Source organism: Zonotrichia albicollis, chromosome 1 (genome assembly GCF_047830755.1).
Source record: "Zonotrichia albicollis isolate bZonAlb1 chromosome 1, bZonAlb1.hap1, whole genome shotgun sequence".
NCBI lineage: Eukaryota > Metazoa > Chordata > Aves > Passeriformes > Passerellidae > Zonotrichia > Zonotrichia albicollis.
The window spans coordinates 152,189,457-152,216,171 of NC_133819.1; the positions used below are offsets into that span (position 1 = coordinate 152,189,457).

A 26,715-nucleotide genomic window follows, 5' to 3' on the forward strand; every position below is an offset into this window, starting at 1 on the left:
GCTTAGCTAAGGGACCAACCAATTTTGGCTGGCTGGAAAATCCATGCTGGACAACCCTGGAGATGCACCCATGGCAATGCCACCAGACAGGATGTGTGCAAGCCTGGAGGGGAAACCAGCTCTCAAGTCTAAGCCATAACCCAGAGCACCAACAGGCTCTGCTGGGCAGCCAACATACCATGGCAGTTTCAAAATAACTGAATTTTCCACACCAGCCCCTCTTTGCCATCCAGTAAGGGTGGTTTCAGCATCACAGCTCCAACTGCCAAGCTGAGGACAAGATGGCAACAATAAGGGATGTCTTCAAATATTTAGAGATTTCAAGTGTCTTGAGTTATTCTGTGAATACGCACTAAAAACAGAGGCTCTTTAATGCAGCACAATAAACATTCTTTTTTTATTTATTTTTTTTAATCTAAGGTACTGTCGTGGGGTGACAGCCTTTATCCCAATATCGTGTGTTATGTCTGGCAGCTGTGCCTTTTCCCCCACCCCCCCCCCCCCGGCAGTCTGGCTGTGGCGGGATGGGGAAGAGAGGAGGAGGGGGGGGGGGGGTGTGACCAGGCACTTTTGGCTTTCGGCTTTTGCTGCTTGGCTTTGCTAGCTGCTTGCTTGCTTGCTTGCTTGCTTTTTGCTTTTGCGCTGTTTTTTTTTTTTTTTTTTTTCCTTTTTCTTTTGTTCTCTCTCTCTCTTTCTCACCCTCCCCTGAAGATACTGAACCGGCTCCGGATCGGACCTGCGAGCTCCAGGACACCCGAAGCCTGCTAGAGAAGATTCGGCGCCCTCCACAACACAGTCTGGTCCCTTTTCTTTTCTTGTGTTGGGGAGTGTTCTTTTGTTACTTGTAAATAAATAGGTTTTGTTTTCCACTTTGCTCCTCCGAGAAATTCCTTCCCGAACCCGGTGTTGGGGGAGGGGTGGTTGGAGGTTTGTTTTGTTCTGGGGGGCTCCCTCTTGGGGATTTCCCCTAATTTGTCCTAAACCAGGACAGGTACAATGCATTGAGATTCGTTGTTTGTCTAATCCACATTTCAATTGTTTTCTTACAGTTCTTTGATTGCGCCCAAGTATCCCATTCTTCCTTGCTTTTATGCCTTTAATCTTGCCTTGCAGAATAGCCTAAAAAATCACTCTTTACAACTGAACACACAACTTGTACTTACTTCAATACCCTCTTCCTATTCAAAGGAAAAAAAAATTCAAAATTAACCCCAAATTTCTAAGAAGAGAGAAACCCAAGAGAAACCTCTGTTTTTTAAATATATATATATATATATATATATATATATATATATATGTATATATATATATATATATTTCCATCTAGGGAGAACCACTATTTATGAAACAAAAAAAAAAATGTTCCCAAAGAACATTTGCAACCCTCAAAACATGAACACCAAATCAGGCTGTGTTAGTGAGTACTGAACTCAAACGCTAGTGGAGAGCGTGGTGATGTCCTTCCCTAGTGAAAAAAGGAAAAGATACCCTTTTCCCTTGTTACCACAGCAAGCCAGATCCAGGAACAAAATGAAGGGTAAGTTCCAGATAAAAATACTTGCTCAAAGCCAGACTAGAGAAGCCCAGATCAACCCTAGAGCTGGTCTGGCCTCTGCTTAAAAAAACAACACAAAGAGAGAATCCAGGGCCATTTTCAAGCCACTGTTTAAGGTTTCAGCATTTCCTGAGTGAGTTTTTGATCCTGTTTGCCACATCCAAGCATGTTTTCCAAATTCAAGCAGCTTCCACATCAAAGTTATCCTCTGGGAAAGCACAGCCCACTGCATTTTGTACATCCTCTCATCTACTCCCTCCATCTGCCAGCCTGAGAACAACCATTGAGACAAGCTTCTTGTAAAGGTGATGGGGAGATGACAAAAGACAAAAGCCACTTTAGGGAATATTCTGCATTTCTCCTTCTGGTTCCCCAGAATTCCCCCCAAAACCCTCATTAGTGCTGCTCTCCCATGCCACAGCCTCAGATTCTGAGCGTGGTCAGGCCTCAATCACACAGATCAAAATGCAAAAGTTTGGGTTTCACCTTTGAAAATCGGTGTCAGGAATGACCCCTGGTGAGGGTGTGACATTTACACAGCAGCCACTGTGAACCTGAGCAAGTCAAACTCCAGCCCTCAGGTGGAATAAATTACAGCAAGGGATCAATACTTCACCTAGAGGTTGATAGCCTTGTCTGGAAGGGCCTCCAAATGGGTTCCTGCTCCCAAATCCACTCCCATCAATGGATCCATAAGACATTTTCTGGAGAGTGATGGATGCTGGATTACACTTCAACCTAAAAAACAGAAAAAAAAACGACAGGCACAGCCCTGTTAAAAGTCAATTAAACCCCAGTAGCCTAAGAAAAAAAAGAGGACTGAGAAGGAAAATAAAAGACACAGAGCAATCTCCAAACTTCAGCATGCCCACCTGCAAAAAAATTAAAAGCACTAAAATCCAGGTGTTCTGCACTACAAATGGTTTTGAGGGCAAGCAAGTCATTTGACCTCCCTGCGTCTCATCTTCTCCACTGATAAAGGGCAACTTTTAATTCCTTGCTGTTCACAAAGTGCTTTGAGATCCTGAGCTGGAAGGTAAAGACTTAAGCACTCGATCAAAAAAAAGGTGATGCTGTCTCCTGGAACATTACCAGTACACAGCTGGCTGGAGTTTATCCATCACACTGCAGCCCTGATGAGCTCTCAAAAGAGACAGTTTGCTGTTATAAGCTCCTGGGCCTCCAGCAGAAATATTGGAGCCAGATTTATTTTGTCTTGCTGGTTAAAAAAAATATAAATAAAAAAATTAAAAATCTGCAAGGCCTGAGGTAGCAGCAGCAGAATGAAATAAATGCTGCAGTCAGAGGAAGAGAACTTCTTCCTCCTTATCCACAGAAATGCCTCACCAGACATCCTCCAGCATTTCAACAGTGTCCAGGGCTTTGGTATCAAAATAGTTCAGCTCAAAGGCATGGGGATGATGGCAGCAAAGGAAGAGAGGAAATAAAGGTGCTGCATGAGCTGGGAAATGATACAGGACCAAACCAACTGCTGCTTTCTTACACCTAGAGTATGAAAAAAACACCCCAGACTGGTGCTTCTACCGCAAAAAAAAAAAGTTACAATCCTGCAAGAATTAGCAACACTTTTGGTGTGATGGCAAAATCAGAATGGTTTGGCTTGGCAGGGACCCTTAAAGATCATCCAGTCCAACCTCTTTGGTCTGAAATATTTCTAGTGATGCTCCAGTGTTTTACTCACCTCACCATAAACTAAAATTCTTCATTATAACTACTCTGTATCTACCATTTTTCTTAGTTTAAAACCATTGTCCTATCACTACAGGTGCTGCTAAAAAGTCTGTCCTTATCTTTCTTACTCTAAGTTTTGAAAGGCCTCATCAAGGAATCCCCAGAGCCTTCTCCTCTCCAGGCTGAACAACCCCAGCTGTGCAGCCTTTCCTCACAGCAGAGCTGCTTCATCTCTCTGATCATTTTGTGGCTCCTCTGGTCCTGCTCCAACTGTTCCATGTCTTTCTTGCACTGAGAAAGATGTTGGGGTGTTAGACTGGATGACAAGAGCTGTGATGCTTCATTCTGGGCTTGGATATTCACATTTCTCATGTTCTGGACCGGACATTTTCCCTCTGACAGAGAGCTGGCAATGGTCTCCACTTTCTCTGGTACATGACCAAGTGTCACTTGATGTCCTAATTGAGAGATATCTGAGGAAAAGTCTCTTTTGGGGTGATACTGACACTTGCTATTCCTTTGGTTTGTCCTCCATGCAAAGCTAAGCACCAGGAAATCCTAGTTTTGCACTGTACTGGGAACAGCCTGATGGCCTCAGGCACCTGTTGTACTTCATTCTCTTTTTTTTTTTTTTTTTCTTTCAGACTTTCAAAACCAAGCAAAAAAAAAAAAAAAAATCAGTGCTGAGATTCACCAGACAGCGGAACTCCAGGACCAAAAGAAATCACTCACCATCCTCCCTTAATTGGGCCAGACACATGAAAGAGGATGAAAGTGCAATTGCCTTGACAGAGCAATGGTTGGGAGCTAAATCCATTAAAAGTGGAGAAAATCCAGAGTGCAGCTTCCCCTGCCAGCCTCAGTGTGCCACGGACACGCGTAATTGGCATCCCAGGCTGCAGGTGCCCCCAGAGCAGAAATCCTTCATTTTAGGGAAACAGCCTTCAGCCCAAACTTGTGGAATTTGAGCTGTGAGAGCCTGAGCAGCCAGACAAAAGGCGAGGGTGTGTGTTGGAGTGTGCTTGAAGGAGAAAGGAAACGGAGCAAACAGGAGGAAGCAAGGGGCAAACTTGTAAACCAAGACACTCAACAGCAAAACAATCCATCAAAACTGCAAAACCATGAGCTCCATGGATATACACCCTACAATTGTACTTAAACCATGAGCTTCATGGAAATACACCCTACAATTGTACTTAAACCACGAGCTCCATGGAAATACACCCTATAATTGCAATTAAACCATGAGTTCCATGGAAACATACCCTACAACTGTACTTAAACCACGAGTTCCATGGAAATACACCCTACAATTGTACTTAAACCATGAGTTCCATGGAAATACACCCTACAATTGTACTTTCTCCCAGGAAATCCCAGAGCAACTTCCAGTAACTCAGCAGGGTCTGCAAGAGAGGTGGAGGGGGCTTTTTAGTAAAGCATGGAGCGATAGGACAAAGAGTAATAGCTTTGAACTGAGAGTAGGATATTTGGAAGAAATTCTATATTCAGAGGGTGGTGGAATAGATTTTCCAGAGAAGTTGTGGCTGTCTCATCCCTGGAAGTGTCCAAGGCAAGGTTTGTGAAATAAAAAGCTGTGTTTCATGTCAGGTACATACAGGCAACGTGTGTATTTGTGATTGTGATATGTGTGGAGACCGACCATGGCATAGTTATAAAGACAAATTCTAATAATAACTCAGGAAAGTAAAGCATGGAAGAAGGCCTTTGAACCTACCTTTTGTTCACAATTAACCTTAGTTGATTTAGGAGCATTTGAATTAAAGTGTTAAGGATGTTGCTCTTTGCTCATAGTTAAGCCTTAAAGAGTTCTGCAATAATAACCTTCTGAAGTATAATTTTAGAATATTGCTTGTATCCTTGAAACTATAGCTTTGGAATATATAAAAGGAAACATGCTTATCTCATGCCTTAACAAAACAGAGAAAAGCAGCTTGAGAAAGGAAGATGGACATCAACTCAAGGATTTATGGTTTTGACCAAGGGAAGTTGGACATCGCTGTTACGAAATTTATAGTCCTTGCAATTAAAAGGTGGACCCACATCTGGGGAGCTGGACTCCGCCAGATGGGATTCGTCTTTCTTCTTTCGGAAACCGGACCATCACCATGTGGGGATTCTCCTTTCTGGGATACATCCTGAGAAAAAATAATCACAATAGTGTATAGAATTGTGACGTAAAAATTGGGAATAGAAACTGCTGAGAAAGCTGAAGAGTACCCCTAAATACCTGTAAACCCCAAGTCTTGGTATGCAGTTGGAGGGAAAACTTCCCCCACTGTACCCAGGGCTGTATTGCTCATATTTTACCATATTAATGAATAAATTTATTGCTGCTTGAATATTGGCCTAATTAAGCTTCTTATTTATAACAGGTTGGTCAGGGCTTGGAGCACCTTGGGATAGTGGAAGGTGTCCGTGCCTATGGCAGGGGGCTGGAACAAGAGGATCTCTAATGTCCCTTCCAACACAAACCATTCTGTGATTCTGTGGTGTCTTGGTGGAAATTCTTGATCACAACCACTAAAACCTACAAGATTCAGCTGAAGATTCAGCTGGGAAGTCTGAAATGGACTTGGGAACAAAGCTCAGGTGAGCTCAGAACTACCAGCACAACCTTCATCACAAAATGCAACCCAAGATCCAAAATTTACCTGGGAAAATATGGGCACATGGAAGACAGTTATGAGAAAGTTTTTGGGCAGAGATAAGGAATATTTTCTTTATCTCCCACAGTTTAAGATCACTGCAGGGATTTGGGACATCCAAAGAGCTTGAAAACAGCCTCTGTACAGAGATTTTTTCCTGACCCACCCTCTCTCTTTAGAGATAAGCAAGTGGAAAGATTTCTTGCCATGACTTCCCCAAGGCCACAGACATCAAACACAGAGTGAAAGTCTCCACCCTGTTGTAAAATGCCTTGATTACAACTGGGCAAGTGTTATTTTGGCAAACATTGAATGCGTCTATTTTTTTCTCCAACAGAGTGGTGTGAAAGGGGGAGAGAAGGGGGGCTTTTAGAGCACTCCAAGTGTTTAATGTTGATTTATCATTTTCAGGACGTGTTTCCATTTTAAAGCTTTTTCTCCTTGTAAGGGAGGAAAAATAGAAAGAATTGAAAATGAAATATTTTGTTGTAGCTTAACCAAACCTTTTTAGCAGCAGCCACCTCCCACCGCATCCTACCAAGCTATTGAAATATCCCTTATTCATACAGCTCTGGAGCCAAATTCTTACCCCACACTAATATATTTACAGGAAAATTTAAGAGCAGATCTAAATGCCTTTAATTTGATTGGCAATAAAAGCATTTCCCTCCCCATCCCCGTGGCACTTCCCAAGTCTTTTGTCTATTGCTCCTCAGGGAAACTTGTCCAATTTACTGTGAAGGCAGTTTGTACAAATTGGAACAAGCATTTCCTAACCTACTAGACACAGAAAAAAAAAAAAAAAAAACAAGAATAAGAAAGAAGAAAAAAAACATTTTATGACAGCTTTATCCTCATCACTTGAAATACAAATAAAAAAATAAACACATCCAAGCCAGACTAAAAAGGGGCATGAATTTGTTATTTTAATAAAATTAAGTACTTGCTTTGTATATCCTGTACAGGTCAAACATGCCATGATTAGAATAGCAGGATGTAGAATCTCAAGGAAAGAGTTTGTCCATATCTCTTGGACTGGGAAAGATATTGGCAAGTAAAACCATGCAGGCAAAATTAAATTTAAGAGCTCTACATCCATCAGTCTCCATTTAGAGACACTTGGGTGGGCAGCATTAGTGGTGGGAATGAAAGGTGAGATTTCAGCATGGAAAAATAGGATTATTATTATTATTATTATTATACTATTACATCTCAATAATGAAACCATTCTTATTTAAACCTACAAGCTTTCTCACTTTTACTCATCCAGTTCATTTCCACCAGCATGCTGGGGACTGTGAGGAAGTGGCTGTGTGGAACTTATTTGCCAGTTGGAATTCAACCACAACAGCACTTTAGACAATTTATTTATATTTAAAGTTGAGATTGGCTGAAAAAGACATGAGCTGGAACATTTATTTCCAGACAATACTGGAAAAAAGTGGGAAAGGAGGAGAGACATGGACATATTGGAGAGAATCCAGTGAGGGACCATAAAGATGGTGAAAGGATGGGATGAGGAAAGGCTGAGGGAGCTGGGGCTCTTCGCCCTGGAGAAGAGAAGGATGTGGTGGTATTAAACTGTCTCAATATCTGATGGAAATAAGCAAACATGATGGAGCCAGACTCTTGGCGGTCTTAACAGGACAAGAGGTAAGAGGGATTGAAATACAGAAAATTCCACTTCAAAAAAGGAAAAAAAAAAAAAAACCTGCTTGTTTTGGGGTTGGAGTGGCTTTTTTGCTTATTTTGTGTTTTTTGTTTTGTTTTTTTTTTTATAGTAAGAGTCATCAAACATCATAAGGCTGCACAGAGAGGCTGTGGGGTCCCCATCCTTGGGGATGTTCAAGCCCTGGCTCATCATGTGCCAGAGAAACCTGCTCCAGGTGACCCTGCTCTCAGGAGAGTGTTGGACAAGATGACCTTCAGATGTTCTTTCCTACCTGTGGGATTCTGCAATTCTCCTCCTGTGATGCCTGAAAGAGCATCAGAGCCATTCATGGCCCTCCTGGCAGACTGGAGGGTCCTTACTGTGCCTATTTACTAAACAGGTGGAGAAAAGAATAAGAAAATTGCAAATCCACCAGCTTGGTTTTTTTTCTAATTTCCTGTAAAGACAATGGAATAAAGCCACTGAAAGCATGGTGAAAACCAGAATTGACAGCCACTATGCAGCTGGCAAGAACTCAAACCAAGCTTCAACTGTTTATAGAACTTAGCAGGCAGTGGGTGCCTGTTGCAGACATATTTCATGAAAAATCCTTTCCTTAGGATTTTTCCTCCTGAGAAGCTGAGAGGCCTCAGGAACAAAACATAAACAAGGATTATCTGCTGCTGTGGAATGCAACAGGTGGATCTGTGATTGGCCCATGTTGGATGTTTGTAATTAATGGCCAACCACAGCCCAGCTGGCTCAGACAGAGAGCCGAGCCACAAACCTTTGTTATCATTCTTGGCTATTCTATTCTTAGCTAGCATTCTGATGAAACCTTTTCTTCTATTCTTTTAGTATAGTTTAAATGTACTATATATAATAAAATAATAAATCTAGACTTCTGAAACATGGAGTCAGATCCTTGTCTCTTCCCTCAACCTGAGACCCCTGTGAACATGGTCACAGGTGCCTGTTTATGGTCTCATGTTTGTTATGGCCAAAGAAATTGATAAAAGCTGCAGCATTTTTTTTTTAATTAGAAAAATCATAGAATCACAGAACTGTTGGAAGGACCCTAAAAATCCTCTACTTCCAACCCCTTGCCATAGGCAGAGACACCTTCCACTGGACCAGGTTGCTCAAATCCTCCTCCAACCTGGCCTTGAAGAATTCCAGGCATGGGGCAGCCACAGCTTCTCTGGGCAACCTCTGCCAGGGCCTCATATCCTTCACTGTACAGAATTTATTTCTAATACCTAATCTAAACCTACTTTCTTTCACCATTAAACACTCCCAGTGAACTGTTGTCCTACCCAAAGAACAGTCTGGGTGGTGTCCACCAAGCTCTGCTCTCTCCATGTGTATTTTGAGCAGTGAGCTGGGTGATGGAACAGGAATTATCCTCATCCAACATACACACAGCACCCAGCAGGGGAGTGAGATGACAGCTCCAGCCTCCAGAACAATCTTAACAAACCAGAAGGAATGTTCAACAAAGAAAATGAGGCTCTGCATAATCCAGGTGAACTGCAGGGGCTTGAATTTAGGAAGAGCAAAGGAGAGCACCAACAGGGGATGGGGAGCTGCTGGCCAGTGCTGCATGGAGGTATGGACGGACGGACGGACGGATGGATGGATGGATGGATGGATGGATGGATGGATGGATGGACGGACAGATGCCACAGGCTTCCAGCTGAGCACGGATCTGCAGTGACATTTCCTGTAACAGGGGCTGTGCAAATAGGATTACAATCTTCTCAACAAGGGAAGCAAACCTGCTTGACCCCACACTGCGGATCCTCAGCTGTCAGCAACAACTTCTGCAGCAAAGACTTTTATTGTCAGAGACTGAAGAGAGTCTGGAGGGAGCTGGGAGAATGACAACAGGTCAAGAAAACATAGCCTGATAGGAAAGATTGAGTAAATGGGGTTGCTTTTCCTACAGAAGTGAAGATTGATGGGAAGACTCAATCCTTAAATTCTGCAAGGCTGCTGCAAAAAGACAGGGAGGAAAACATTATTTCTATTCCTTTTGGGGCAAGACAAGGGAATAGATCTAAACCAAAGCTGGAGAGATGAACAGAGACATTGGGAGAGCTTATGAGGAAGGATAGAGAACCTCTGGGAACAGGCACCATGGAGAAAGATCTTCTTGCACCTGGAGGTGATAAAACCACTCAATAATGGGTCCAGTCCTGTTTAACATCTCCATTGATGACCTGAATGATGGGGCAGTGTATCCTCAGCAAGTTTGCCTATCCCATCACACTTAGAGGAATCAATCCAAGCCCAATCCAGCCTGACTGTGGGCACTTCCAGGGATGGGGCAGCCACAGATTCTCTGAAAAACCTGTGCCAAGGCCTCACCACCCTCTGAATACAGAATTTCCTTCTAATATTAAATCTAAGACAGCTCTCTTTCAGTTTGAAGCCATTACTGCTGTCCTGTCCCTTCAGCCCGTGTCCAAAGTCTCTCTCCAGATCTCCTGGAGCCCCTTTTGGCTCTGGAAGGGGCTCTGAGCTCTGCCTGGAGCCTTTTCTTCTCCAGGCTGAACAGCTCCAGCTCTCTCAGCCTCTCTCCAGAGTTGCTCCAGCTCTCTGATCCTCTTTGTGGCCTCCTCTGGACTCAGGCAGCTCCACATCCTTCTTATGTTGAAGACCCCAGAGCTCCAGGTCTCTCACCAGAGCAGACCAGAGGTCCAGAATCCCCTCCCTCACCTGCTGCCCACCCTGCTTTTGACACAGCCCAGGACAGGTTTGGCTTTCTGGGCTGCCAGACACCATTGCTGGGTCACACTGAGCTTCTCATCCACCAATACTCCCACGTCCTCAGGGCTGCTCTCACTCCATTCTCTGCTCAGCCTGTGCTTGTGTTTGGGATTGTCCTGACCCAGGTGCAGGAACTTGCACTTGTTGACCTTCACCTGGGTTCACACAGCCCCCTCTCTCTGTCCTGTCCAGGTGCTCCATTCCCAGCTCTAACACCACCTTGCTGATGGAGAAGTACCTTCCCTGGGGGCTTCAGAACTCATTAATGATGAGGACACCTCCACTTCTGGATGACCCACCTAGACATATTTTTTCTGAGGCTTTTTAACCAGATAAAATCCTTTGACCAGCCTGACCTTCATAAAGAGCTTGCAGATAATTTCACATAAATCATCTTTACACATCAACCCCTACAGCCTCTGGCCAGCGCAGGTCACTCTCTGAGGCTCCAGTTAAGGAAGGACCATCCCCAGCCACTGTTAGGAGAGCTGTGTCTTCCCAACTCCTGAACTTTGCCGTTTGATCTCTCTTTTGCCTTTTAACCTCCCTTAAATGAACTGAACAGGTTGACCTCCTTTCATTTCTCACTGGGAGTTTTGTTTACACAGGAGCCACAAGGAAGAATACTCAGAATTTCCTTGCTTTTCCATAGAGCTGCCTCCACTTCCCTGCCTGTAAAACTGACAGAGCTCTCCTGTTGGCAGAGTACTAGTGGCTCAGAGAATAATTATAAAAAGAATAATTATTAAAATAAAATAAAATAAAATAAAATAAAATAAAATAAAATAAAATAAAATAAAATAAAATAAAATAAAAACCTTTTAAAGGTCTATAACAACCATCCAGCAATGAGCAGGGACATCTTCAGCCAGGAATAACTTGATTAATATGGAAGTTTTCTGAAATCATGAGATCAGAGGGCATATTTGCAAAGCCTCCTGCTAAGGGTTGACTCTGTCACTTGTGTCATAGATATTCTGCTTTCCAGCTTCTTTCCTTAGGGCTTTTTTCTCAATTATTAAAACCAGAACTCAATAAACCTGGAATTTACCTGGAAAAATGTCTCTTTCCTCTTTTTCCCAGAGCCTGAACATATGAACAAGATCTGCTGTGGAATAATCTTGTTTTGTTTTGTTGGGTTTTTACTCAATGTTTTTAGCTTTGCATTGGTGTCATTGCACAAATCCCCAAGTGCCTCATAACACAACTGTCAGAAGTCAATCAGAGTGGCTGGAGGGGATGACTTTGAGGTAATTTATTCCCTTCTGGATCTTCTGTGGAGTTTGTAATATTAGTGTCAGGTCCCTGGGTGGCTTTGGGCAGGCAAGGAGAGGAGAGCAGGGCTCAGGAGCTGCAGAAATGCCTGGCAGGAGGGTGGTCAGGAGCAATGCCCAGCCTGAAGCAGGGCTGGGAGTGCAGCAGCAGTGCAGATATCCCCTCACACTTTGCTTCCCAACTGAATTCTAAAGCTGATGGAGGGTCCTTGGAGGATGAAGTCATCTCCGTCCCCACAGCCTGAGGACCTCACTGTCTAGCCTAGGTTGACAAGATACAAAATACGACAACAAAAAAACAACAACAACAAAACCCCCAGGGCATCATATCCATAATCTTGTACAAATTAAAAAGGCTTCCAGAAGCTTCTAGAGACACTTCTGAGGTGCTTGACTGGCGTGACATCAGCGATGACTGTGAACAGCCTGACTCAATCCCTTGAACTGTGCTCTTGCCTCCCCTCCTCCAGTGAAGCTCACGGCAGAGCAAAGCGAACGCCCACGGAGGCACCGTGGAGTAGCTGCAGAGTAAAACCAGCAGAGATTATCTCAGGAATGAGCTGTTCCTGCTCTTCTCCAGAAAGAAAGACGAAAATTTTTCTTGCTCAGAAAGAATGACAAAAATTCTCTTTTTTGCGTTCTTCCTCATCAAAACCCTTATTTGAGGAAAGCACCTGATTGCTTCCCAATGGATTTGATTTCTCCTCCCTGCTGCCACTGTAGATGTCTCCAGGAGCAGAGCATTCTGTCCCAGGAACAGATAGGATCAGGACAGGCTGCGAGATAAGACACCCATGACATTTTATGGAGATATACACCGAGCCACAAGCAGAGACAGCTGGCTCACTGTGCCTCTAATTGCAATGACACCAAGAGCTCTGGCTGCTCTCAGCACATCTGATTGCAGCCTTTGCTCAAGCTCATTTTTCACCCAGCTCAGCAACACCACACAAAGCCAACAGGAACAGTTCCTCTCTAACTCCTCCTTTCATCACCCAGTCATCCCCAAGGTTTGCAGCTATAGCAGCTCCCATCAGGTAGGACAGACCCTTTCCTGCCCATTGGAGAAGGATCTCCAACCCCACCAAGCTCTGGATGCCTTCACCCAGGACCTCCTGTTGATGTCAGAGGGCTTCAGAGCTGATGGACTGACCAAAACATAAAGCAGAAGGAAAACACAAGCAATAGAGTTTAGAAGGGGTGGCTGCAAGTTGTCTGCACACATTTCACGTTGCACCAATGTCTGCACATCAGACACAAAGACAGAGGCAAGGAAAGCAATCTGGAGGCTTGCTGTCCTCCTTTCATGTCAGTCCCAGCTGCCACTTCAATGAACAGACTCTCCTTCCACATCTACCTGTCTTCACGTCTTCTCACAAGAGAACAGAAGACAGGCTTCAAATCTTGCACCAGAGACAGGCTGGCCTTAGGCAAATGCCAAGAAGAAGGGCTGGATATGTTTTGCTTACCTTGGGAAATTCAGATTCATAGACCCTACCACTCCCTCCCCTTTAAGGTATGTAAACTTCTGGAGAGCAAAACTACCTGCTAGAAAAAGTCTTCCACCAAAAGGATCACAGATGCCATGGAAAGATGGATCCATTCCACCCTCAGAGCACAAGGCAGAACACCCTGAGACAGTTTGGTTCCCCAAAGCAGCAGCTGAGGGTGATAAATGACAGAGTGGTGGCACAGGCAAGGCCAGCTCTCAGGACCCAAATATCTTCACTGCTGGAGAAGCAATCAGGCTTCCCTGATACTGAGGAATTCAAGATCAAGAGAAAAGGAGCCCCCTGAGTCTTTGGGAGACCAGAGATCTTTCGGGCACTGAGCTGTGTATAATGTTTTCTGCTGCTCCAGGCCTTACCATGGCAGTGCTTTCATGACTTAGTGCCAGGGCACTCTGAGATCATTTTGATCAAGATGTGATGTCACCCTTCCTATTTTTTAAACTGACATTATTACAACAGTTAAACATTTCTTCTGGCTTCTGAAGAAGATGATCTAGACAACTTCAAACTCTGAACTGCCCGAGTACAAATGCTCCAAAACTCTGTTGCTTCTACCTCAAGGGTTTTTATTTCTATTTTTTACCTGTATTGCCTTCTTCTATTTGCTTTTTTGTGCCATGCTGTCTATTTTTTGTGAACCTTGCATGTAGAACAGTCTCAATCTATCCATATGCTAGACAAACACAGAAGTATTACATATTTCAGTGAACAGCAAAATTAAATTTCCAGTCAGTTCAAAATCCAGGTTTCATCCGCCTTTTCACTGGTTACAAAAGATGAATATTAATGTCTATTTGCTGTAATAAAAAACAGGGAGGAGGAACACAGGGAAGAGGGAACTGGTGTCTTGTTTGCTACTCTGACGTTAGAGTAAACTTATTAATTATAAAAGATGTACACGCACGAATGGACAGAGACCAACTGCACCACACTAGGTCAGCTTAACAAAATTAGAAATGGCATTTATAAATTTATATTGGATTTCAACAGAATAATGAAAAATGCATCTGAGGATGGCAACAAATTCCGAGTCCTCGGGAACATCTTGATAGACAGAGCTGCAATTGCTTAGGGAAGGAAGATGCAGGGCAAAATGGGTGAATTAATAAAGTAATAGATTCCTAAATCCCAGGATCCTGCTCCCCCATCAACAAGCATAACTCGTATACACTTCCCAAAGAAGAAATATTGTTATTCAATACACACAATCAGAATATGCTCTCACTTCCACCAGTGTTCACTACCAGTCACATTATAAATAAACGTTGCAGAAGGGTAAATGAGAAGCAGCATGGTCTGGTGAGGATACAGTGCCCAGTGGGAAATAAAGAATCTACTTCTACCTTTGGCTGTGATTCATCAAGAGACAGAAAACAACTTGGTATCTTCATTTCAGGTTTCCTACCAAGATCATGGAAGAAGATCCAAGTTAGTTATGTCCAGTGTAAATCTAATCAACAGATCACAGAATAATTATGGAAAAGACTTCTAAGATCATTGAGTCCAACCATTAACCCAACACCACCATGTTCACAGCTACCAAACCCCCAAGGGCCACTTCCACAGGCCTTTTGAACAATTCCCTGGTTGGTGATTACACCACCTCCCTGAGCAGCCTGTTCCAGTGCCTGACAACTCTATTGGTGAAGAAATTTTCATGAATCATAGCCCAGAGTCAGTAGTGGCTGTGAGCCAATTTTCCTACCAGACTAAAGTGAATTTGCTAAAAAAATGACAGTGAACCTTCCATTGCACATATTTGAGGAAACACAACTATGGTCAATTTTCCAGCTCATTCAGTTTTGCCACAACCTCTCACTAACAGAGAACGTGGTTGTTCCCTTAATTATTTCAGGTGCTTCTTAATATTCCACCAATCTGATGTTCACAGAGAGACTTTCTGCCTGTGTTTTTAAACCACAACACAATCTCCCTAAGCCAGGTGTGGGAAGTTGAGCACCTTGATTATTTCAACTTTTCCTCTCCTCAAAAACACTTTTAAAAAATTTTTTTGTAAACTAAAGGAATGCCCCACAGCAGAAGCAAAGTCACAGGGAGGCAAAGAATTGCTGGGGTTGCTTGCATCAAGGCAACAGGATGAATATTAACATGGACTGAAGAGGAACGAGAAGTAGAGGTGTTTTTCACCACAGACATTCACCAGAGGGACAAAGCAGAAAAACACAGCAACAAATCCTTGGAAATCTACAACTAACACTAACAACCAACCCTCATTAGGTGAGGATGCTCCACAATGGAGCTGAACCTCCTGCCACATCTTCTGCTTTCAGTAGAATGTGGTAGGAGAGCAGAGGATTAGCATAGCAAGAGAAAAGAGATTTCACCTTGTTTGAAGGCTTTACAGGCCAGGACAACAAGACAGTGAACACAGAACATCTGGATGTGTAAATATGTGCTGTCAATGGAGTTCGTGTTCTCCAGACCAGCTGCACTCACCAAGCATTTGTGAGACAGCAGAGACAGCTACCAGCCTGAGGCAGCCTGTGGAGAGGTAAATTCATCCCCTTCCCATCATTCTTTCACCCTAATGACAGTGCCTTAGGTTGAAAGATGGAGCTGGGGGTGTGTATTCTGTTCGTCATCAGTTAGATGTGGGGAAGTTATCTTCTGTTAATTGGGCAGGTTTCTTTATGTCTTCATCTATTCCAACCAATCCTCCCTCTGGGGAGATATCTTCTGTTAACGGGCCAGTGAGTGTCACTGCATGGCTGATAAAATTCCATCATCCCATTGGGAGATGCCCTGGCCAGGGGGAGGAGCCAAGCATTCCCACCTGGGTATAATCTGAGGTTTGGAACAACAGAGACAGCCTTTTCCCACTGCATTCCCAGAGGAGCAGCTTTCTTTTCCACTGGATTCCCAGAGGAAGACCAGGCCCATCTTCACCACCACTGGACCTTCAGAGGAAAACTCCAACCTTGTCTAGGATCCCTGCTCCAACAGAACCACAGCTGGCACTGCAGGAGGGCTGAGCCACCATGGAATGGGACTGTGCCACCATCCTGATCCACAGAGTGTCAGCTCCTATTCTGACTCTGTCGGTGTTGTTTTGTTTGTACTTTGCATTTGTATTTTTAGTTTTACTAGTAAAAAACTGTTATTCCTATTCCCATATCTTTTTCTAAGAGCCCTTTAATTTCAAAATTATAATAATTTGGAGGGAGGAGGTTTACATTTTCCATTTCAAGGGAGGCTCCTGCCTTGCTTAGCAGACACCTGTCTTCTCAAACTGAGACAGGCAGATATTTTGGGGTACATTCACCCTCATGTTGAGAAAAGCATCGGTCAGGTCTGCTCTGACACAGCCTCCAATCAGTTACAAACCAGACGCCCTAAAAAGCCCCATTTCAGCCAATTTCACAGTTCACCAGGCACTGGAGGACTCCTCCTTCCTGCTGAGGAGCTCTTGTAGCACATGATGGCACCAAAGGAACCGAGAGCAAATATCAAGGAGGAGAAGCAGCTCGGCTCCAGCGCGTGACTCATGCGAGAGCAACGCCAAGCCCCGAGCAAGCCGAGGCAAAACAGCTGAGTGGCAAACCCTGAACAGGAGAGAAGAGTTGCCCTTAAAAATGCAGACTGCTGGTTTTTCCACCAAGAAAGAGGGTGTATTTTTCCTCTGTGAACTGTATGTAAGATCCTGGTGAAGACAGGTCGCACAGTGTGGGGTGCATTTGTCAAAATGTGGATGCCAAAATCCATCTCAGATGTCCTGTGAGGTTTGGGTGGGGCTAGGACACCTGGGCTGGCAGAAGAGTAGGAAACAGCTGCAAATTAAGGCACCTAAATCAAAGAATTTTTTGGGTTGGAAAAGAACCTTTAAGATCATTGAGTCCAACCAGATACTGCCAAGGCTACCACTAAATCACACCCCCAGGTGCCACATTTATATGTCTATATTCCCCCAGGAATGATGAATCTACCACTACTCTGGAGAACCCGTTTCAATGCTTGGCAAGCCTTTTGGTGAAGAAATTTTCCTTAATATCCAATCCAAACCTCCATACCAAAATTTAAGGTTATTTCTTCTTTTCTATCACTTTTTACCTGGGAAAAGTGACTGACCCTCACTTCTCAGTGTGCACCCAGAGCTACTGGGAGAAACTTCAGTCAGTACAGCCAGTGAAGAGTGGAGATCCAGTCAAAATACACAGGAGGTGCCTACTTTTCAGTAGAGAGAGAAAGTGGAAGAAGTCTGTAGCTCCTGGGAACCTTAAATATATAACAGATTTTTAGAATCCCTGAAAATTTACCTTTAAATGTATCATTTTCATCAGTCTTTTCAATGTTTTATCCAATTATACCACTTTCTTCCCAACGCAGTAGAAGAACTAAAAATGTAATGTCTCATCAGACTGGGAAAAGAATGTTGGAGTGCAGGGAATTCCCATAAAATAACACCCCATGAATTCCTGAGTCACCTGGAAAAAGCAAACCTCCCTCTTTTTTTTCCAGTGCAAGAACTGTGGGGTAATGAAGTAAATCCAGGAGGAGACAGGAATGAAAGTAAGAATGAAGATAACCCTCATGTAAAATCTAATTGAGCAAGAACTTCATGCCACAGGCTGTTGTGCATCCTGAAACCTTACACAGGCTCAAAAATGCAACAGGAATATGAAAAGAAGGAAGGAAAAAGAGAAGAACAAAAACACATTGTGTGGTATTGAATGCACCACCTCTGACTGAAGAACATGGGAAAACACTGGGAGAAGCTTTGACTATTAAACAGGGTTAGACCCAGCCCCAAGAGCCAGGTTTGAAGATAACCAGATCTCCGTCACCCAAGAGAGGAAAGAAAAGAGAAAGGAGAAAGGAAGAGCATTGACAGAGACATATCACATACCAAGGGCTCATGGCTGGGCATCCTTCTGTGTCCAGGTAGATAAAACATAATCCATATGTGAATTTATGAATTTATTTGAACACATTTTGGAGATTAAAGGCAGGAATGGGTGCAAGGAAGTAACTGCAGCCAAGTTCACACCTGATGAAGAGCACAAGATGCATCTGTGCTGTGCTTCATTTTGCTGCTCTGCACAAAAGAACTGCACTTATGTCATATAATTGCATCCCTGTTAGGGATGAATGTGAATTAAGGTGGTTATAAGGTATAAAAATATTTAAGTCCCAATAAGGTGAGGTGAGGTGAGAGACAGACTCTGCTCTGCTGTGCCTGCTCTCAGCTGGTGACAGCAATTCCTACAGAACTTCCACCACCCAGGAATTCCTATCCCAACATCATTACACAGAGATGCAATATTGAGTAGAAATGCAGACACCCACACTTGATTTTTTATATCCTCTACCCACACTTGTCAAATCTCAGTGGTCCCTTACTTTTTTTTTGTTTGGTTGTTTTTAGCAACTTGACTGTACATAAACAATAGGATCCACATTTCAGAATTGTTTCCTCCTGCCCTTTGTAGACATCAGACAGGTTTTTAACTGATTTTTTTTTTTGACTCAAAAGCCATTTTCCAGCCTTAAGAAAGCACCATTCTGAAAATAAATAAAGCACAAAAGGAAGGAGACCTCTGTAATGGAATTGGGACATGGACCAAAAGAACTTGTATTTCAAATGTTCTATTGCACCATTTACTTGTGCTACATTCAGAGCTTTGGGAAGCCATCCAAACCTGCACAGGCACAAAATAATGCATGGAAATTACAGCTGCAAGGTGCCAGTGGCAGCAAAAAGTGTTTGGATGGGGAAAATGAAACTGAAGAATTGAGGATGAGGTGAAAAGCATGGAACAGCTTATGTAGGAAGAGTCCAAACATAATTCCAACATAAAATAATAAATAAAAATAATAAAAATAATTTAAAAAATATAAAAAAGAGTCCAAACTTTATGTCTAAAACATAAAGGGTGAACTGAGGAGCTTTGTCACCACGAAAAAATAAAGTGACAAAGACACTCAGAAGAAGAAAGACGCCCTGTGCAAAAATTAATTGGACAAAAGCTGGAGGAGTTTTTGTCCCATCCAGAGGTTTTTGCTTCCCCTCCTATGTCACTGGAGGATCTAAAGGGTTTAGAAGGGATGAGGAGAGGGGATGTGGTGGCTGCTGAGTTCCTGAGCACATAAAGCTCTGAAGAAGAAAAATCATGGTAAGTCCAAGGACACCTCTCTATTTCCAAAACCACTCACAAGCTCATAGCTCCTCTGCAACGTTTTTACAAGGACACGAGGCGATAGGCAAAGGGGGAATGGCTCCAAACTGAAGGAGGCAGGTTTAGATTGGACATTAGGAATAAATTCTTCCCTGTGAGGGTGGTGAGGCCCTGGCACAGGTTGCCCAGAAAAGTTGGGGATGCCCCATCCCTGAAAATGTCCAAGGCCAGGTTGGATGGAGGTCTGAGCAACCTGGTCCAGTGCAAAATGTCCCTTTCTGTGGCAAGGGAGCTGGAACTGGATTAGTTTTTAACCCAAATAAACCATTTCATAATTTGCATTCCCCTTGGTAAATAACCTGATTAAGTGACATTTAACTTGAAAAAAAATAATGCTCAAAAGACACATCAGCTATGCAAAAACGCAAACTGTCTTTAAATTTAAAGAGGATAGAAAAGCTTATCTGTTGTACCTTTCAAATCAACTACTAATTTCACTATTAGGAGGAAAATACAAACACTGCAACTGAAGCATAAAGGAAATAATTTAAGGTCAAACAAAATCACAAACAATTCAGGCAATTAAGATCATGAGAGCACTGGGAGGGTGCAGGGAATTCTGTCTAATGGGTTCCACAACAAGACCAGAAATATTAATTCAAATTGAGCAGTGCCTCCTTCTTTGTGCTGCTTCAAAGGATTAAATGTTTTCCATGAAAGAGATGAGAATCTGACCCCTAATGATCACATGCCTATAAAAATCAGAAGGTATTGCTGTTATTTCAAGTAGGTATCATAAACTGCATCAAATAAATTTTGCCAGGCACTGTACACATTGCAGATCTTTCAGAATAAATCATTTCACTGCAAAAACAGAGGGTGTGCAGCCCCAGCAGGGAGGGGTAGTCCCACTTTAAATTGCTCAAAAGAAATACCTACCTCTACCAGGCCATTATTTTACAGGGAAACATTTTAAAATCCATCTTCAAACACTCAATTCAAAAAGTTGAGGTAGCTGCTCTCTGCAGATAAAATTAAGACAAATTATAAGAGAACGAAACGCTAAAAAAAGAAATCTGGTCCAGATGGATTCCTGTCTGAATTCTATAAAATATTTACAGATCTTCTGTCACCAAAATTTACGTTTCTTTTTGATGAGGTGGAAACCAAAGGCTCTCCACCTTATTTTTATTTTTTGGTTTTAAACTCTCATGGAAGATATAATCAAGTTATTTAGAAAAAAAAAATAAAAGAAAAAAAATTAAATACCAAAAAAACCCCCAAGACAAACAAACAAAATAAACTACCAAAACCCAACTGACTTTAATCAGTGGGTAATTACTGCAACTCCAATTAATCAATGTTGATTCTACAAATCCTATACAAAAGAGAGATTGTCCCTTTGCTTAATTTAATCAAAAACTTTTCCTTAAATTCCAGGTTCAAGGTTTTGATCATTAAAATAGGCTTAGCTTGGATAAGCACAGCCCGATACCACCATCATTCACATAATAAATTAACAGCCTAGTCCCCTGACAGTGCTGTCTCTAGATACCAAAAGATACTTCATCATGTGTCATAAGGGTAAAACACCCACTTTTTCATTTCAGGCCAGCCAAATTTTCTGCTCCTAAATCTGTACATTCCATTTTCCAACAGCCAGGCTGACAGAGCTCAGCTCCCCAAGGAGGAGGGGGCAGTTTATATGTACATGACTTGCTGATTGACTTTCTGTTTGCTGTGGTCCCGTGGGTGACGGAGCAGAGGGAAACAGAGCAATCCTTTAAACTGATGCCAATTATCCCATCAGTCCTGGCAGGACTTTTGGAGAAAGATCTGACTGAACATCAGCAACTCAACTCTTTTGTTTCAGAGTGTGGATCCAGGCATGGATTGGTAGCTCTGGATTTGATGTTAAAAATAACAGTGGGCTAAATTCAAGGGATGAAGGTCCAGGTCATGGCTCTAAGATTTCTTGCTCATGGCTCTGCATCTTTATTCTCCCCACCACCAGTAAGGGAGCCAAAGGTGTCAAAACATGAATTTCTACCACAACAATCACAGAATCATGGAATTTTCATTGATTAGAAAAGCCCTCTGAGAATATTGAGTCCAATCTTTCCCCCAGCACTGCCAAGGCCACCACTACCCCCTGTCCCCAAGTGCCACATCTGCACATCTTTTAAATCCCCCCAGGGATGGTGGCACCACCACTGCCCTGGGCAGCCTGTGCCAGTGCTTGTCAGCTCTTTCAGTGGAGAAATTTTTCCTGGTGCATGTGCTAGCCCAAAATTTCTGTCTTTGCTGGCTGTTTTCAGCTCAGTGCAGCACAAAGAACTATCTCCACATATCTATTTGCAGATTAAAAGGGGAAAACAAGCAAACAAGCAAAACCCACCCCACTGTGGTCTGCTTCCAAAGCCATTTCACGTATTATGAGATAAGAACTTTAAATGTTTTAGATGTTGGAGGTGTACCCCTTTTTTTCAATCTGACCTTGGATTCATTACTCAGTTATTATGCTTTTTACAAGCAGAATAAGAGACTACATAATGATTTGGTCTCCACTGGATGTTGACTTGATAAACACTACAATTAATTCAAATTACCATGCTGCCCTTCCTTTCCCTTCACACTTTCAGAAATGTCTCTCTAAACCAATCTATGATTACCAGTCATACATAAAAGCTTCAGAAAAACACTCCTCCACAAGCATATGGCAGAGCAAATTCATCCAGCACTGCCGGCTTTCCATGGCCTTTATCTTGAGGAAGGCATTACACAGAGATAGAGATGTCTCCCTGTGCTGGCTTTCCTCAGAAAGGCACAGAGATATCCTTTATCCCATTCTGGAGTGCACCATGTCCTCAGGAGAGCATCCCAGAGATGCTCCAGGCAGATGCAGGGTGTAATCAGCCACCCAGGATCTCAGCTGTGACATCCACGCTCAAAGTCAAGCCTGCGCTTTCTAGGAGCTGCACCAGGCTTCAGGCACACGCCATGGCAACCAAATTCAAGTGCACTTGTTCAAAACCATCACTTACACAGAGAGAAAATTAAAAAAAAAAAAAAATAAAGCAGTGATGGGGGAGGAAAAATATAGCAGCAAGTTTAACTAGGTATTTTATGAACAACATAATTCACAGAATCACCGAATCATTTAGGTTGGAAAGGACCTCTGAGATCATCATGACTGATCTCCACCTTGTCAACCAGACCTGAGCACTGAGTGCCATGTCCAGTTGTTTCTTGGACACCTCCTGGGATAGGGATTCCACCACTTTCCTGGGCAGCCCCTTCCAACAGTTAACAACCTTTTCCATGAAGAAATTCCTCCTGCTGTCCAACCTGAACCTGCTCTGATGCAGCTCAAGGTAATTTCCTCTCATCCTGTTTCTTGTTCCTTGGGAGAAGAGACCAACACCCATATGGATGCCTTTCTTGTCAGGGAGCAAGAAGGTCCCCCCTGAGCCTCCTTTTCTCCAGGCTGTGCCCCTCCCCAGTTCCCTCAGCTGTTCCTTACAGGACGTATTCTTTAGACCCTTTTCCAGCCCCATTCCCTTCTCCGGACATGCTCCAGTTCCTCACTGTCCTCAAGAAAGACACATTTCAAGTGTCTTTCTTGAAATGAGGGGCTCAGAACTGGATAGGGATTCCATCACTTTCCTGGGCAGTCCCTTCCAACAGTTAACAACGTTTTCCATGAAGAAACTCCTCCTGTTATCCAACCTGAACCTGCTCTGATGTAGGTTAAGGTAATTTCCTCTCATCCTGTTCCTTGTTCCCTGGGAGGAGAGACCCACATCCACCTGGATGCCTCTCCTGTCAAGGAGCAAGAAAGTCTCTCCCAAGCCTCCTTTTCTCCAGGCTGAGCCCCCCCAGTTCCCTCAGCTGTTCCTTATAGGATGTATTTTTAGACCCTTTTCCAGCACCATTCCCTTCTCTGGACACAGCTCCTCAGTGACTGACGGGCTCAGAACTGGACACAGCACTCGATGTGTGGCCTCACCAGTGGCCAGCACAGATGGACAGTCACCGCCCTGGGCCTGCTGGCCACACTGTTTTTATACAATCCAGGATGCCCTTGGCCTTTGTGCCCACCTGGGCACACACTGGTTCACACCCAGACACAGCAGCCACTGTTTAAAGCACAGCAATTATCAGCACATCCCCACCACAGACCCACTGCTCCTGGAATTCCCCCATGCAAGGGAAGGATGAGCACAGGGAACAGCACTTCAGCTGTCAAACATAGCAGGTATGAGTTAACCTGAGCCATTACAGCCTCCCTCCTGCATCAGGACATTGTCCCAGAGCACACTGAAGCAATTCAGCCTCCCAGATTTAACAGCATGACACTGGTGCTCAGGTACAGCGAGATGGAAAAGCTCTTAAAATAACAACCTCAAACAGTGTAATTTCATTAAGGCAGGCTGACCCTTGCTGCTTCTGCTCGTGTTCCTCCCTGGTATTGTTACTCTGTGATTTAGTTCACTCCCTGGAAAAAGCTCCTCTTTCTTCCTGTCTTCCCAGTCGTGTATATATTTATAAATATAGAGGAATAAAGAGAACACAGATAAACCCTCAAGGTGTTTCTTTCCATGTTGGTCCGAGTGAGAATACAAGAACAAGATATTTTGTGTGTTACAGACAGTGGTTTGCAAGAGTGTGCACAGCCTTCCTTCAGTGCTTATTTAATCACCAAAAACAGCTCCAAGAGCTAACAATGCCTGATGGAGACATGGAAGACTCTTCAAGCTCAGCTGATGGTTCTGCAAGTTAAAGGCTCAAAAGGTACTAAAAACTGCAAAATCCACAAACCCAAAAACAAACAAAGGAAAAAACCCAAACAAACAACAAAGCCTCAAAAGCATAGGATAGTTTGAGTTGGAAATCTAGCCCTGCCCTCTCTGCCATGGGAAGGGACAGCTTCCACTATCCCAGGTTGCTCCAAGCCCTGTCCAACCTGGCCTTGGACACTTCCAGGGATGGGGCACCCCAACTCTTATGGGCAACCTGTACCAGGTCCTCAGTACCCTCACAAGGAAAAATTTTTTTCTAATATCCAATCTAAGTCTCCCCATCTTCAATTTGAAGTCATTTGCCCTTGTCCAAGGCCTTGTCCCAAGTCCCTCTCCAGCTCTCCTGCACTCCTTCAGGCACTGGAGGGGGCTCTGAGCTCTCCCTGGAGCCTTCCCCTCTCCAGGCTGGACATTCCCAGCTCTCCCAGCCTGGCTCCAGAGCAGAGGGGCTCCAGCCCTTGGAGCATCTCCATGTTCACCTCTGGATTCACATCAACAAGTCTATGACTTTCATATGTTGGGGATCTTGGACCTGGATAAATTACACAAGGGGGTCTCACAAGAGTGGAACGGAGAGGGGGAGCTGAATTTCCTGCAAGGAGAAGAAAAGGAGAGAAAAGAGAAAGCTGCATTTCCTGCAAGGAGAAGACCTGATGAGTTCTCAGACATTTCATTCTCTAGTTCCTCTCCAGGAGTTCTGCACAAGTTTCTCCATCAGCAAAAAAACATTTCAATTTTGCATATATGTCAATCTCTGTATTTTAAATTCGTGTCCCATCCCTGGAAGTGTCCAAGGCCAGGCTGGACAGGGCTTGGAGCAACCTGGTCTAGTGGAAGTTGTCCCTGTCCATGGAAAGGTGGGATTGGGATTAGATGATCTTTTAGATTCCTTCCAACCCAAACCATTTTGTGATTCCATGAAAATTACAACATACACCCTTACAGCAATTTCAATTCTATATTTTGATTAGCTTTTAAAATAACTCAAAAATTAGACAACTAGAATCTCTTTTAAATACTTTGATTTGTCAAGTGAGTCTCAATATGTAATTCCATGTTATTTGATCCTCTCTGAAACAAGTTTGTAATTAACCAAACAGAGGAGTGAGAATCCTGAATAAAGATAAGGACTGTCAACCTTCACCCAAAATCCTCTGGAGAGGGTGAACACCGATCAGTAATTTCAAGCTGTGGTCTCAGGAGAGCTTCTTCCTTTCCTAAATCTGTCAAAACTCTCAACTATCACAGTCCAGCCCAGTCTCTCATGCTGTTTTACCCATGGGAGAACCCAGAAACCACATTCACCAACCTTTGAAGAAACCTGTCAAACTTTTTACTTAATGAAGTAAAATTTAATAGCATTTGAATAATTCTTTGACACATTTCATGACCAAATCAACCCAGACCTTTTCAGACAGTGAGGAAGACAGGGATGTAAACTTCATTACAGCTCAGTACAACCACCAGAAAAGGATATAACTTCATAAAAAGGGTTGGTTCAGTATATCACTGCCAACTTTTCCTACAGAAATGAGTTACTTCACCACCAGCTCCTCAAAGAGCATTTGGTGGTCAAAATATTCAAAGTCTATCCATTAGGGGAGCTTTGATAGCCACATAAGGATGGATATCACCAAAAAAGGTGCTCCTGCCATGGTGGGGGTTGGATAAGATGATCGTTAAGGTCCTTTCCAACCCAAAACATTCAATAATTGTATGCCTGAAAACCCATAGAGGCCTTGGCATACTTGGGACATGACTTTTCCATGTTTGTTGGTCACTTCAAGAGTGACCAACAAAGCAAGAGCATCCAAACCCACACGTGACAGCACTTCCACACCACTGACAAACACACCAAAGACCAGCACTTATTTATGAAATGTTAAGAAAAATTCTTTCTTGAGGGACTTCAGTCTAAGTGGCATCTGCTTGTAGCCTCCTGCTGTCAGTGCTGAAACACCCCTGGAATTATTAAACATCACAGCTGACAAGTCTCCTACCTCAGAAAGGTTGTTCTTTACTCCAGGGAATTTAGTGATAGACTTCATCTTGATACAGAGGAATTGATCAAAGAACTGAAAATTAGTGGCTGCTTGGGTAACCATGACTCATTCATTAAAAAAAAAAAAAAAAAAAAAAAACAAAACCTCAAAAACTATTAAGAAAAATTAAGTCTAGAACCTTGCTGGTTTTAAAGGGCCTGTTTTAAAAAGGTATTTAATTATAAAAATAGAAGGGTGTAAGAGATGATAAAAATAACAACATGTAGAAATTTCAAAGGAATCCACAATTCTCAGCTAGGGAAGATGGCAGCCCTTCCTACAGGGGGTAAAGAACTGTATAAAACACTACAAAACCTTATGTTGGCATATGTATTTGGGAGAAAAAAAAGAAAACAAATCAACTAGAGAAAAAATCCAGAAAATCTTCCCTACGCCATCACAAAAAAAATGATACAAGAAATCTACAGCCAAAAAATAAAAACCCAAATAACTAAGAAAAAAAAGTTGGAGGCAAAAATTAATTTTCACAGTGCAGCTCATACAGGACAGGAGACTGAACTCAGGAACAATTCAGATAAATCAGGAATGTTTGTAAATTATTTCCACCTTTGGAAAATATTTGAAAAACATCCAAACACAAAATTTCACTAAA

At 43.0% G+C, this 26,715-nt stretch overlaps 1 protein-coding gene across 10 annotated transcripts in view; it reads right to left on the reverse strand.

Moving 5' to 3' along the window:
• The window catches only part of TSNARE1 (t-SNARE domain containing 1), a 469,084-nt gene that overhangs the window by 365,131 nt on the left and 77,238 nt on the right, over nt 1-26,715 (reverse strand). For 6 of the 10 annotated variants that reach the window (XM_074557836.1, XM_074557830.1, XM_074557821.1 and 3 more), the window contains one exon: nt 2,172-2,293. In XM_074557836.1, coding sequence (XP_074413937.1) covers nt 2,172-2,256 — 85 coding nt within the window. In that variant the 5' untranslated portion in view covers nt 2,257-2,293. Of the gene's footprint in view, nt 1-2,171; nt 2,294-20,197; nt 20,281-26,715 lie in introns of all 10 variants that reach the window. The other 4 variants (XM_074557854.1, XM_074557844.1, XM_074557817.1 and 1 more) reach the window with 1 other exon arrangement.